Source organism: Podarcis liolepis, assembly GCF_965112155.1.
Source record: "Podarcis liolepis genome assembly, chromosome: 1".
NCBI classification, from domain to species: domain Eukaryota; kingdom Metazoa; phylum Chordata; class Lepidosauria; order Squamata; family Lacertidae; genus Podarcis; species Podarcis liolepis.
In genome coordinates this window covers 62,382,486-62,395,855 of record NC_139554.1, presented here as the reverse complement: position 1 = coordinate 62,395,855, position 13,370 = coordinate 62,382,486, and the positions used below count along the sequence as shown (strand labels likewise).

The 13,370-nt window shown below is 41.0% G+C and overlaps 1 protein-coding gene across 4 annotated transcripts in view; it reads right to left on the bottom strand.

Moving 5' to 3' along the window:
- The window catches only part of ANO3 (anoctamin 3), a 232,071-nt gene that overhangs the window by 37,950 nt on the left and 180,751 nt on the right, over window positions 1-13,370 (bottom strand). For all 4 annotated transcript variants that reach the window (XM_083463197.1, XM_083463198.1, XM_083463199.1 and 1 more), the window contains 4 exons: window positions 11,563-11,684; window positions 9,196-9,330; window positions 4,625-4,721; window positions 465-525 (listed from right to left, as the gene is read on the bottom strand). In XM_083463197.1, coding sequence (XP_083319323.1) covers window positions 465-525; window positions 4,625-4,721; window positions 9,196-9,330; window positions 11,563-11,684 — 415 coding nt within the window. The remainder of the gene's footprint in view (window positions 1-464; window positions 526-4,624; window positions 4,722-9,195; window positions 9,331-11,562; window positions 11,685-13,370) is intronic.

Genomic DNA, 13,370 nt, shown 5'->3' with positions numbered 1-13,370 from the left:
AATATGAGGTTGGATTGCCGTCTTTCATGGATGCTTTAGCTGAGATCCCTGCATTGCAGAGAGTTGGGATTAGATGATCCTCAGAGTCCTTTCCAACTCTACAATTCTATGATTCTATACTCATAGTAAACTCATTGAAATTAATGGCTGTAAATTAGTCACCTCCATACATTAACTGGTCTATTCTGCGTATGACTAGCATTGAATACAACTCATATATACCTCTAGTATAATACTGAAATGGACTGCAAAGGTTTCTCTAGCACTAGAGTAATTTACCCAGTCATTTGTGTTCCTGAAGGGCTTATTTCAGCTGTGTATAGAGATCTACATCCCTAACAAGCATGACAATAATAGCTTCAAAATGTATATTCTCATTTTAAAGTTCATTCCAAATTAAGACTTGCTGAGTATAATACCTTTTATTTTACAGTAACAGGTGAAATAGCAACAACAACACTTACCCCATATAGCCATAAAAATGGCGAAGAAGACAGTCCCTCCGTTATCAAATAAGTGTGTAACCTTAGAAGGAAATGAAAGAATATAAGGCAAGTAATGGAATTATTAAGCAATAAAATCTACCATATGCTAATATGTTCTTAATTAAAGAGTGCCATAATACTGAACAATTGCAAACAGACTCGGGTAAAGTGGATGCATAATTTCATTGGGTTTAAACATGGGCCATGCCTTCATGAACTCTATTAAAGGATCAGCAGTGGAATAAGCATAAAATTACATCTATTATATTAGCTCATTGGGCTAATGCTGTGGCTAATTCTCTGCTCATTTTCATATCCACTCGTGGAAACCTCCATCCTGGCTCAGAGGCCTAAAGCAATTGCCATACTAGCTTCCACTAATTCCTCAGTACCGCAGCACCTCTCAGTACCACAGTACCTCTCCTCTGTGTGGAGAAAGGATTCCTCAAATCCCCATCCTCATGGGTGAGAAAGGAAAACATGCCTCGTTGGAGTTTCATTCCCTCTCTCCCCTGCCCTTGAATCTACTAGACCTGAAGTTTGTCGTAGGAAATCCCTTTTCATCCAGGTTACTCACCAACTTTTCCTGTTCCTTAATCTCTTCACACTGCACTGTTCCTGCCAGTTGTGAACAGGGGATTTGCCTATTCATAGTTGCACCACCAGGGACAACATAAGCAGAACAGGCAGCAAAACACCCCAAAGCAACTGCACACTATCTTACAGTGAAGAGCAGGATAAAGGGCACGTGCCAAGCTGAACTGCACTGAAGTAGGCTTTATTTCTTGCTGAGGTCCTCCATCCCACTGATGAACAGCTCTTACTGTCAAGGAAGCTCCTCCTAATGCTTAATTTCCTTTCTTGTAATTTGAATCCATTGGTTTTGGGGCTATGCTCTTGGGCAGCAGAAAGCATGCTTGCTCCACCTTCAACATAACAGCCCTTTAGATATTTGAAGGTAGCTATTGTATCACTTCTCAGTCTTCTCTTCCCTAGGCTAAATGTACCCAGCTTGGTTTCCAGACCCTTGATAATCTTGGTCACATTCCCCAGCACGTACTCCAGCTTGCTGATGTCCTTCTTAAACTGTGATGCCCAGAATTGGACACAGTACTCCAGGAGGGGTCTGATCAAGACAGAATAAAGTGGCACTATTACTTCCCCCACCACGCATTCAGTGAACTGGATGCTTGTGTGGTTTTGTTTAATTCTGAAAAGGGCTCAAAAAAGGAGAAGGAATCTGTGGCCCTCTAGATGTTGTTGGACTTCAACTCTCATCAATGCCCCAGGCATTGGTTAGGAATGATGTAATCCAAAACCTCAGTCCAAAAATAACCTAACCTATGTTTTCCTATCACAATAAATAATAAAAATAATAATAAATTATCCAGTAGCACCTTAGAGACCAAATAAGTTTGTTCTGGGTATAAGCTTTCATGTGCATGGACACTTCTTCATGTATAAATGCTTGTTTTTAGCAAAGCTGTGATTCTGTTTTCCCTTATGCACAAGTGTGAACTGCTCAAAGTGCATTTGATAATGAATTGACTGTCTGCTGTCATTTTTATTCAGCTGTTCAGTTATTTTACCTTTACAAATAATAATTTATCAGTAATTTATATAATCTGTTTTTCTATTTTATCTGCATGCTATGCTGTATTGTGTTTTTAATATTCGGTTGGGAGCCACCCAGAGTGGCTCGGGAAACCCAGCCAGATGGGTGGGGTATTAATAATTTTTTATTATTATTATTATTATTATTATTATTATTATTATTATTCAGATACACTTGGTGTATCTGAAGAAGTGTGCATGCACACGAAAACTTATACCCAGAACAAACTTAGTGAGTCTCTAAGGTGCTACTGGACAATTTTTTAATTTATTTCGACTGCGTCAGACCAAGACGGCTACCTACCTGAATCTATTCCTATCCCAATATTAGTTTGATTTAGCTAAACAAAACTGACATGAAGTTCACAGCATGCAGAGATTGTGAGCAGGTTTACTGGAACAAGAACTATTTCTAACTTAACCTGTAATACTGTAATTAATTCTGTTTGCCATTTAACTACCATTTATTTCCTCACCATTTAGACACAGTGTCTACAACACTTTTATTAATGGAAGGAGACTTCACTGCCAATGTTTAACTACTCTATAACTACACTGTGTTACATATAACCCCAAAGTCTAAGGAACAGCAATGGACCTTAGGAATGTGATGTGTAAGGTGATGGGTATCTGGGGAAAAGGAGTGCTGAGGAGGCTGAATAGTTTGCTGTAGGAGGATTTCATTCCCCACACAAGATGACATACTTAATTAGATGCCTTGAGACTTTTTCTCTTGCACAGTCCTCTTCAGGAAATGCAAACCTTAGCCAATTTAACACATCCCTGTTTTAATAGGAATGCCGTTTTCCAATAAGAAAATATTTACCAGAGAGGGGATGAAATGTTTACACAAAACAGACAACTATAATATATTTCTTTAGAGTGAATGTAATAAAAATGGTTTAAACAACATTTATAGTGTAGAATCCCTCTAGAATGTTTTATTTTCTTTTGAATGAATCCACTATATAGTGTGTATTATTTAACGCATATGTCTGATAAGCACTCAGGCCTCAGATGATTTAAAGTGCACATTTGAAAAAGTGCACATTTACTATCCATTGCTCAAGAATATCAGCTCGGTAAGTGTGCTCCATGAATTTCATTACAGTGAATGTGGGATTCAAAGGTAACTCTGGTGTGGATGTGTGTGTTTATAGACAGACAGACAGACAGACAGACAGACAGAGTGCTATTAAAGGACTGGGAGGTAAATAAAATGACTGGGGAGTGATTTGTTGTATGTGTGAATCAGATGAAAATACAAATGCTTCTGTTTTCAAATGGAAGTAGAAAAACCACAAATTCTTACAAATTAATGAAACAAAACAACTGTAATCTGTCGTTTTACATTGTATTTATGTATTTATTTAGTAATAATACAGATGAGTAAGGAATGCTGTAATCTTATTTTCATTTACGTCAAAGAAAGCCCCATTGAACTCAGTAGGGCCTGATATTGAATACACACATATAGGCAGGGCTTTTTTTCAGCCGGAACTTACCAGAACTCGGTTTCGGCACCTCTCAGGTGGGCACCATTGCCATTATAAGAGAACAAGGGAGGTGTTCATGGTGAGTTCTGGCACCTCTTTTTCTAGAGAAATAGCACTGCGTATAGGTTTGCTATATCTGTAAAACTGCTTGTGTTATATATCCAGTGAATTCTTTCTGTTTGCAGAAGGCCTTTTGCTTTGAACAGCAACTTTCCCTCCCCCTCCTCTCCTCTCCCTGTGTGCCCTACAACCCCTCTCCTTGATTGGAATAAAGCCCAGATCAGATGTTTTGGACGTGGAAGGAGAAGGAAATTCTGATTCTGAAGCAGCAGTTCTTTCATGAACGTAATTACTTCATTGGATCCAACCTCATGACTACATAAATTAATCAAGAGCCAAAATGTACACAGGGTATACTTCTGGTCATGGGTCCAGAATATGTGAGCATCCTATTGATAACCCCAACAACAAATCGGGCATTGAGTATTTGCATTCTGCATCTGAAAATTCCTGAAGTGGTGTTTAAGTGTTTGATGTGAATTCATAATCATTTTCTGTCTCTGCAGAACAGAAATATTTTCCTACAGAGTGGGAAGACAGGGAGGCAGGTTCTCAGCCCCACCACTGATAGCAAAGGGCCAAAGATATTCACTTGGCCTGGGTTGATTTTATAGGTTCTATCGCAATAAGCTGTTTTGGCAGGGCAAATCCTTGTGAAGTGATGAGCATGAAAGCTGAATACATTTTTGGGTTTGTTGCTGAAGAGTCCACCAAGCACCACTGTGCATTATAGGAGTGGGAACCTCTGGCTCTCCAACTGTTGCTGAACCACAGTTCTCATCAGCCCTAGAAACATAGCCAATGGTCATGAATGGTGAAAGCTACAGCTCAGCGACTTACAGAGGGCCAGATGTCCCCCACATGTGGTACAATGGAAAAGCATTTGACTGAAATGACAACAAGAGGCCGTATGCAGTTTCCAACTGACGTATCTGAAGCATAGAGCTTCTAGAACACAAAATAACTTACCTTTGCGTAGATGCAGCTTTCATTGAGTTTTTGCAGGGTGCAATTCTTCTCACACATTGGACACATGACAGTTTCATTTGCCTCGCAGATCTCTCTGCTGCACCAGGAAATAAAAACAGCCAATGTTTATTCAGGGATGACTGATGTTTGTGACATTCATTATGGTAGCTGACACAGGCCACAAGGCTTCTAATATTTGCAGCATTGTGTTTGTGCCTTACTTTGGAAACTGTACCTAAACTTATTTTATTGCACAGGCACAACACAGGACATGACAGTTTAATTATGATTTCATTGACAGTAGGGTTTTTGGAAGTTCTGTTTCTCTTTACCACCACCCCAAGTCACATGACGGTCCTGGGATGAAGCCAAGGCAGATACCCTGGCAGGAAAGAAACCCTCAGAACTGAGTGCATAAAGTCAGCATGAAGTTGCTGGTGCAAGTTGCTTCTTCCTGATTTTGTATGATTCTTCTTTCCATTGCAGCTTCCTGCACCACAACCCAGGCCCCAAATGACACATACATGGGGCAGGATGAAGAGTCTAGATATTTCCAGAGGTTTGGATTGTATCAATCTATGCCTTTGATATTGCCTGGCTGGTGATGATGATTAAAATTTCTCCCAGGCCTTGCTACAAAAACAAAGACATTTCTCCCAGGTCTTTCTACAGAAGTAGATATGGAAAAAGAAATATTTAAACCCATGCATTTCCTTTTTAAGCAACTGCTATCAACTGGAAAAAACATGATAATCTTAGTTTTGTTTCTAGACATGAAGCACATATCAACTATAGTGCTTGCCAGTTTAATCATTGACTTATCTGAATACTGGGCTAGGTTTGACACTCCAGTTCCCACATTCTGAAGACTCATAATCAAATAAAAAATTCAGAAACTGCTGAAGGAATGTCTAGCTGTGAATATTAATTACCCCTCTGTTACCTGTGGATTATGTTTTGTGAAAGCAAGTTGTGTTATGCAGATTTGTTTTAAAAATCAAATTCATCACAAACCACTAGAGGGAATACTAACTTTACCTAAGTGCCAGCCTGTTACATAACTATAAGAATTGATTTGCACTGCTGTATGCTTTTAAAAATACAACCAACATTAATCACTGAAAATAGAAAGCTTCAAGGTGTGGGCCAGAATGAAGGAATATCAGCCATGCACTATGTTAAGTGTTAAAAAAAGAGATGTTTCTAGTTACATCCTATTCCTTCTTCTGGAAAGCAAGAACCTGTCCCCTAAAGAAGTTTGTATGAGTACCTGTTATGTGTATCTAGTGCAAAGGGACCTGTATTCTGCAGATGCTCAGAGTCATATATCTCATATGAGTGTAACTATTTCATATGTAATTATATTAAGCAATTACATATGAAGTAATTATATGGTGAAAACTGCTGAATGCCCGTTGTTGCATCATGTATTACTATGATATATACAAATGTATAAAATAACTGAAGAACATCCATGAGTCTGTTGCTGAGTCAAAATCTGTTCTGTATCAAACTTTCCATTGGTTCATATTATCCAGGTGGCAGCTACGAAGGCACATAACATGTCTGCAAAATATTACAAAACTGAGTTGTTAATTGCTTTAACTGATTTTTCTGTTTGTTTTAATAGTGTCTTATGTTGTATTTTATGGTGCCATGCACAATGAAGTATTTTATGTTGTAGCCCATCATGGGGTCATGAAATGACAAATGATGGGATAGATCCCAGTCCTGGCTTCTTGCACTTAAAATGGGTTTCTGATTACACTAAGCTCTGGTGAGGCCTGGCTCGCAAATGTTACATTTTGTGGACAAACCTATGAAGCCATTATCGACACACTCTGCTCATTTTTCAGTTACGAGCATCAACGAATTTGGAATCCAGTAGTCTTAAAACCAGATGGCATTGTATTGACTCATTAAATTAATAGTTATGTCTTTGGGGGATGCTAATTTGTCAAACTGACACGAAGTCTTGTTGCATAATGAAAATCCAGGATGATCCTTGTGTTCCTTGACACTTTAGTTGATGAGGGTTAAAACAGTGCAGTGAATGTACTGCCGTTGTGCAGTGTAGCTATGCAATTAATATGTTAGGAATAATAACCACATTTTCTGAGTTAGGGAGGAATACATTTAATTAATTAATTTTCAATGCTTTTCTGATCATTCCGTCAGTGCAAACATTTCAGCTTGACAGACAGAATGACACCCCTCCCCCTTCTCCTCACATGTGTCAGGAACTGGCTGGATAAAGTAGTAGGAGGCACCAGCCAGTGAACCCCCAAGGGAACCCCAAGAGAAGGATGGCTCAGAAGCTGGGGATTGGTAGTGGGACACTGAGGAGAGGTCAGAGGGAGAAGATTGGGAGGAGGGAATGGATGCTGAAGAGGCAACAGGGTTTAGTGAGCAGGAAGAGCCTGTGACAGGGAATAGTTCAGACCCTGAGGATGAAGCAGAGAAGCGGGGGAGGTCAAGAGACTACTGAAGAATCCATGGAGTCTTTCTCTCCTGCTATAACAATCCCCCCCCCCCCCCCGGTCTCAAAGAACATACAGGATAAGGAGGAGAGCAGAACAGAAGCCAGTGATATGCACATGCAATTTGAGAATGCTTGGAAACATCTGAAAGAGGAAGAGCCTTAGAAAGGGTAGAAGGCAGGGACCTTCATTCCTGGCAACCGCTCTACAGGGGCGAAGACCTACTGGGATGTGTTTCTGAGTTGTATGCTGTTTCTTTGATTAAAGAGTTAACTTTACTGACGATGGAGTCTTGTGCCTTTCATGTGACCTGTGTCTGACTCCAGCCCCTGGCAACATGATGGTTCATGGGTTCTCACAACACACCCACACACCCAAGCCAATTTAGGGAGCCATGTGAGGAGAGGGCCCATTGCACACATGGATGTATTGGCACAGGGCTTCTACAGATGAGCCTCTTTAGCTGAATCCCACCCACAGTTTTGATTATCAAAAGGCTTTCACAAATATTTATTTATTTATTTATTTATGTGTTAAAAGCATTTCTATCCCATTTCCCCTCATAATGATGCCTACTGGAATGAGATTTCTTCCCCAGAATATTTTTGTAGGTTTGACATCTGTTTACTGTGAATAAGACTGTTTTGTGGTTTGGCCTTGAGGCAATGGTGGATTAATGTCAGGGACAGGAGAGGGTTAATGGGACCAGGAGGATTGCTCAAACCTATTGGCCAGGTCTGGGGTTACCTTCCATTTGTTAGGAAAAGGTCTTGTCTAAATGACCTGTAGATGCCTTAATAATAGGCAGGACCTATCGAAACATGTGGAGAAAATTTTTGGATCAGAGACTTTAATGTGCATCATAAACTTGTTCTAAGTAATGGTTCTAATTTCAAACCGCTGTTACGCTTTTTTCCAAGAAATAACAGACTAGCTGCTGTTTGTTGTCTGCTATGTTTTAATTAACTTTATTAAATGTGAAAAAGCAGTAAAATATATTCTTTTAAAAGAATAGGACATTAGAAGGTTTTGGACAGTTCTGCTTGGGGGGGGGCATAGCTTTCTTCCCCCATCCAACCTAAGAGCTATGTGTTTGTATGCAGGGAAGTCACTGAATCATTAGAACTTTGGCCTGTGCAACAGAATTCTCCCCTCATCCCTTCATAAACCCCAAATTTCCTCAGGGTTTTCCCCAACCCTCCAGACCAATGTTGTTGGTTTTTATTTTATTGGAGGGGGGACACCAAAACAGCATCTCGGCATTGATTTCTTCCTTGTTCCCCTGTAATTCATAACATTGTCACATTGTGCTTTTCCTCAACTTCTCTCTACATCATTGGCTGTTGCCAAAGGGGGTAAGAGAATGTGCAAAGTGATGGCAGCACAACACAAGGTAACTGAGGCAAGATAACTTTATGATGCACAAGTCAGAATGGGGAGATTTTAGTTTCAAATGCTACATTGCATTGTCATGCTTTTATTTTATGGTCATGCTAGAATAATAACTTTTCAGTATTGAGAGAGTCATTTTGTCCCGTCCCCCCTACCTTTTGATGTAAATGCTTATCTAAGGAGGGAAAGTAGCTCATACCAGAATGTTATTTCATTTTTAATTACTATGAAGTGGATCTGCGGCATCTCAAAACAATCCTTAAAAAGCAAACAGAAACTGGACTGAAGATGATCACACACTAAAAGCATCATGCACACACCCAAAACCTTAGGCCCGGTATGAAAAACCCACCTTGTGATTCTTCCATGTGATATTCAGGCAGCAGAGTGGGGCTTAGGCCAATTTGCATTATTCTCGTGATCCATTTCGACAGCTACATTTGATAGGGCTTGAGGGCCAGTGGCGTAGCGTGGGGGGTGCAGGGGGGGCCAGCCGCACCGGGCGCAACATCTGGGGGTTAGGGTTAGGGGGCACAAATCCACGGGTTAGGGGGCGCAAATCCATGGGTTAGGGGGCGCAAATTACTTGCCTTGCCCCGGGTGCTGACAACCCATGTTACGCCACTGTTGAGAGCTGCCAGCTCATAGCGACAGAGCATGCTGTGTTATGATAAAAGGGGACATCCCCACACCTCTTACCTTACTTGGCTGGAATCCATGGTAAATAATCCATAAAGGAAAACAAACAGCCCAACAAGTGCAGCAGGAATGAGCATCCCAGTATACCATCCCAGCCAAGCGAAATAAAGGCCAATTTTCTCTCCAAAATACCGCCTGCATAAGAAAAAGGTAAATATACAATAAGCTTAAATGTCAAAGTACGGTAATTGAATGCCAATGCCAGCCTTGGCAACAGAGCATTCACCTTAAGTGGAAGTGGAACTACTCTTCAGTTGGGATGGGATTTGGTTAGAAATGGGTTTGGCAAAGCCCTTTTATTTCAGTTCAACATATAATTTGAAGGCCATTGATTGCATTCAAGGTTAGCTTTCCCAATCTGGTGCTGACCAGATGTTTTGGACTACAATTTACCTAAGTCCCAGTCAGCTGAGTAATAGTCAGGGGCAATGGGAGTTGTAGTCCAAAACTGGAGTTCATCACAGTGGAAAAGCCTGTTCTGGACCATACATATTTTTAATTTAACACAGTCAGGCACAACTAGAGTCCTGTCTGTTTCAAAAGAATGGCCATTGTAGAGACTCTTGGAGCAGGGAGTATTGTTGCCGTCACTGACTACAGGTTTAAAAAGTACATATGGATGCAACACTAAACCATAGTTTAACATGGTATGAACAAAACTCTGCAGCAAAATTGGCCTTGCAAATAGGCAGAGTGAAGTGGTCACCTTGGGGCAGCTGATTTTGGTGGTCATAAAAGGGAAGCAAATTATTAGTTATTATGTTATTACAATTGTATTTTTGTGGGACTTCGTTGCTGAAATGACTTGGCCTTACCTTAGTACTAGACACCTTGACTTGCTGTTCTGCTCTGGCAGCAAAATGTTTTAGGTCAACCTTGCTCTGTGGTTGTTGTTTTTTCATAGTTTTGCATCTGATTTTTGCTTAACTGCAATTTCTTGTATTGATGTGTTAATGTTAACCATAGTTTGTTTAAAACCTTAACCTTTGGATTTCGAAACTGGCTTGTTTCAAACCAACAACCCATAGTTTACCATAGTTTTAGCTTGAAACACTAAACTTTAATTAATGGAAAACAGAAGAGAAACTTTCAACATCCTCCTGAGATGCTACAGGAGGAGAGGGGATGGGGGAAATGCATGAACCATTGGTTTGCTTGGCTTGTTTATGTCACATTAAACAATGGTTTAGCCAGATGTCAAAATGCAGCCAGAGTCTCTGGACATGGCCTAGGCAGTCCTTCCTTCCACAGATGCCAATAAGTAGATCTGGTAACACCAGTAGCAAGTGGCATGGTGGGGTGGCAGCACTCACCTGACCAATGGGTTGTTGCATGGCTGCTGCTTAACAGAAGGGAGAGGGAAAGTCAGAGGTGGTGGCAAATTTGGCACATTGCAAATGGACTGGGACAGCCAATTCAGTGTGATTGCACTACTGTATTTGCACTATTGTATTTATTTGCAGATGCATGCTAAATTATTATCTTACATTTTCTGAATACAGCATGCATTTCATCAGAACTAAGAAACAAATCAAAGATATTTTTTTAAAAAATCAATTTATACACTACTTAAAGCAGAGATGGAGAACTTTTCTCAGGCTGAGGGCTGGATTCCATCAATCATCCAGAGGTCACACTCCAGAGGGAAAAGTGCATGGCACAATAAATGTCTACCTACACAGGCCAGATTTAAACTGCACAAAAGCCAGAGGTTTATTTTTTACATATAGAGGGCCGTCTTACCCATAGGCACTAGGGGTGTGGGGCACCCGGGCACCGGGCTCCCAGGGGCACCAGGCCGAGAGTCTGGGGCCTGAGAGTTGAGTCCGGGGAAGAGCCTGCCCGTTGGTCAGAGTGCTGCAGTCGGTTCTTCTGCTGTGGGCGGCTCTGCGCCGCGAGTTTGGGGGCAACTGAATGCTGAGGCGGCCGGCCAGCTCCGCTCTCCTGCATGCCTGGGACTGGGAAACCTGGGGGGGGGGGGTGCCAGGTGGATCTTTGCACCATAGCACCGCATATGCATAAGACAGCTCTGTACATATATCCCCTCCATCCTAACTAGGAAAGGAAGAGACATTACTACAGTCCAAAGACACATTCCATTCAAGCAAAACCACTTGAGAGTGTAGAACACTATTGGTGAGGGGTGTGGCCTAAGGACAAGGAGTGTGGCCAAGGGAGTGTCCCAAGGGCCAGATAACAGTGGCATGATGGGATGCATTCAGTCCCTGAAACAGAGGTTACCCAACCAATTTAAAACACTAGGCTAATATAAGGAGACTGTTCACAGCAGAATGTTCATTGGAATGCCATTCAGCCTTCCTCCCTTTTCATGGGACTAAACCGAGTTCTGCAGTATTCTTGGAGTACCTGATCAAATCCAAAGGCTGGTATTTATACCACATTCCCCACCGTGCCCAGCGCTCATATAACAGATGTCGATGATTCTGGGCTCCGTGAGTTTTGATGGGATGCCTGCTCTTGTGACTTCCCTGGAAGACAGATAGTGGAGGAGGGGGGATTGTTATGTGCTTATACAAAAGAAAAGTGTTCTTATGAAGAAATCAAGAAAAATATTAAAACAACATTTCTAATGGAACAGGACAGTTGCTCCATGTATTACTAAACAATACTGAACAGTACAGTCTTGAGCGTACTCTGCTCAAGCTGAGGTAATTATAAACATCTCCACAGAAGGAAAACATTATTTTGGAACAAAAACAGAGAGATCCTTCTGGAAGTGCTTTGTCTTGAGAGTATAGAACTGAAGTACTTTCCAGCTGGAAGATACTGTCCATTATTAATGCAAGTATATGGTACATTTACGTATAAAGTACACAATTGTTACATTCATCCTCACAATAATTCCCATGTTTAAAAATATTAGAAGGAAAAGCAGTGTGTGTGTGTGTGTAACATAAAGTTGTTGTATTGTTTTTGATATTGCTTGTCTTAATATTGAAATTTAATTATTATTTTTTTTAAAATACTTGTTTTTTGCTAGTGCAATGTGGGGCACGCAATTTATGCAGACTGCAGTCCACCCCCACCCCCCTGAGAAGCTGCCCTTGAGGAATGGTGGAAAGTTTTGACTGCAGTTGAGGACTGACAAAAATTGGGGGCCCACTTTATGTGAATGGAAGCACTTCCCACTAGCATAAAGCCATTGCTGAGAACAATTACTATTGCATTTACATGCATATATAGTAGTAGCAGCAGCAGCAACAACAGCAGCAATACTACTACTAATAATAATTATGATGATGATGATGATGATGATGTTGGAAAGTCCAAAGGGTTTTTCTTTCTCACACACATTCAGCTGAATGCACTTAGAATCCTCCCTCTGACTGAGAAACATTACAGTGAGGATTCTAACCATGCTCAGCCCAACATCATCTCCAAGGGACTTTGTGAGTGGAACTTGCTGTCCTACAGGCTGGTGCACTGGGCAGAACTTGACTGCAATGAGTTGAAATAACATATTCCATTGTTTTATACTAATGTAGAACACCACGTAGGCCCTCTTCCAAGTTTTGGGGTGCATAGAAATGTTTTTAATAAAAAAATAATATAATATAATATTAGAATGTTGTCTTATTTTATTGTTGTTAGCCGGCCTGAGCCTGGCTTCGGCTGGGGAGGGCGGGATATAAATAAATAATAATAATTATTATTGTTATTATTATTATATAATATATGCACCATGCTACCTATGACTATCTGCTTTCCAGGAAACAAAGTTCCTATTGCCTATGGCATGGACTAGAGAAACTTTTTCCAGCCAGAAGGCTACAGTCCCTTCTGGGCAAACTTACAGGAGTCAAAGGCAAAATCAGAAATCAGACAGAGCAATGAATTCAGACATCACCTTTGTACTGTAGGCTAGCTTCCACACGTACACACAGTTCTCTTTATCCTCCATCCAAGAAAGCAAGAGTTTGAGAGCACATCCCAAGCCAGGCAACAAACAAACAACAAAACCTCAAGGAGAGTGCAAAGCAGAGCCAGGAGGGACTGTGCCTGGGACGGGTGCATGTCCTGGGGCCGGATAAAGGGGCTTGGAGGGCCATATGCATCATCTGGACCTGAGGTTCCCCCTTGCTTGTGGGTGTTGTGCCTTAGGCTAGAACCTTGTGCTCATGAATAAACATGCTTTGGATGGGTTGCATGCTATG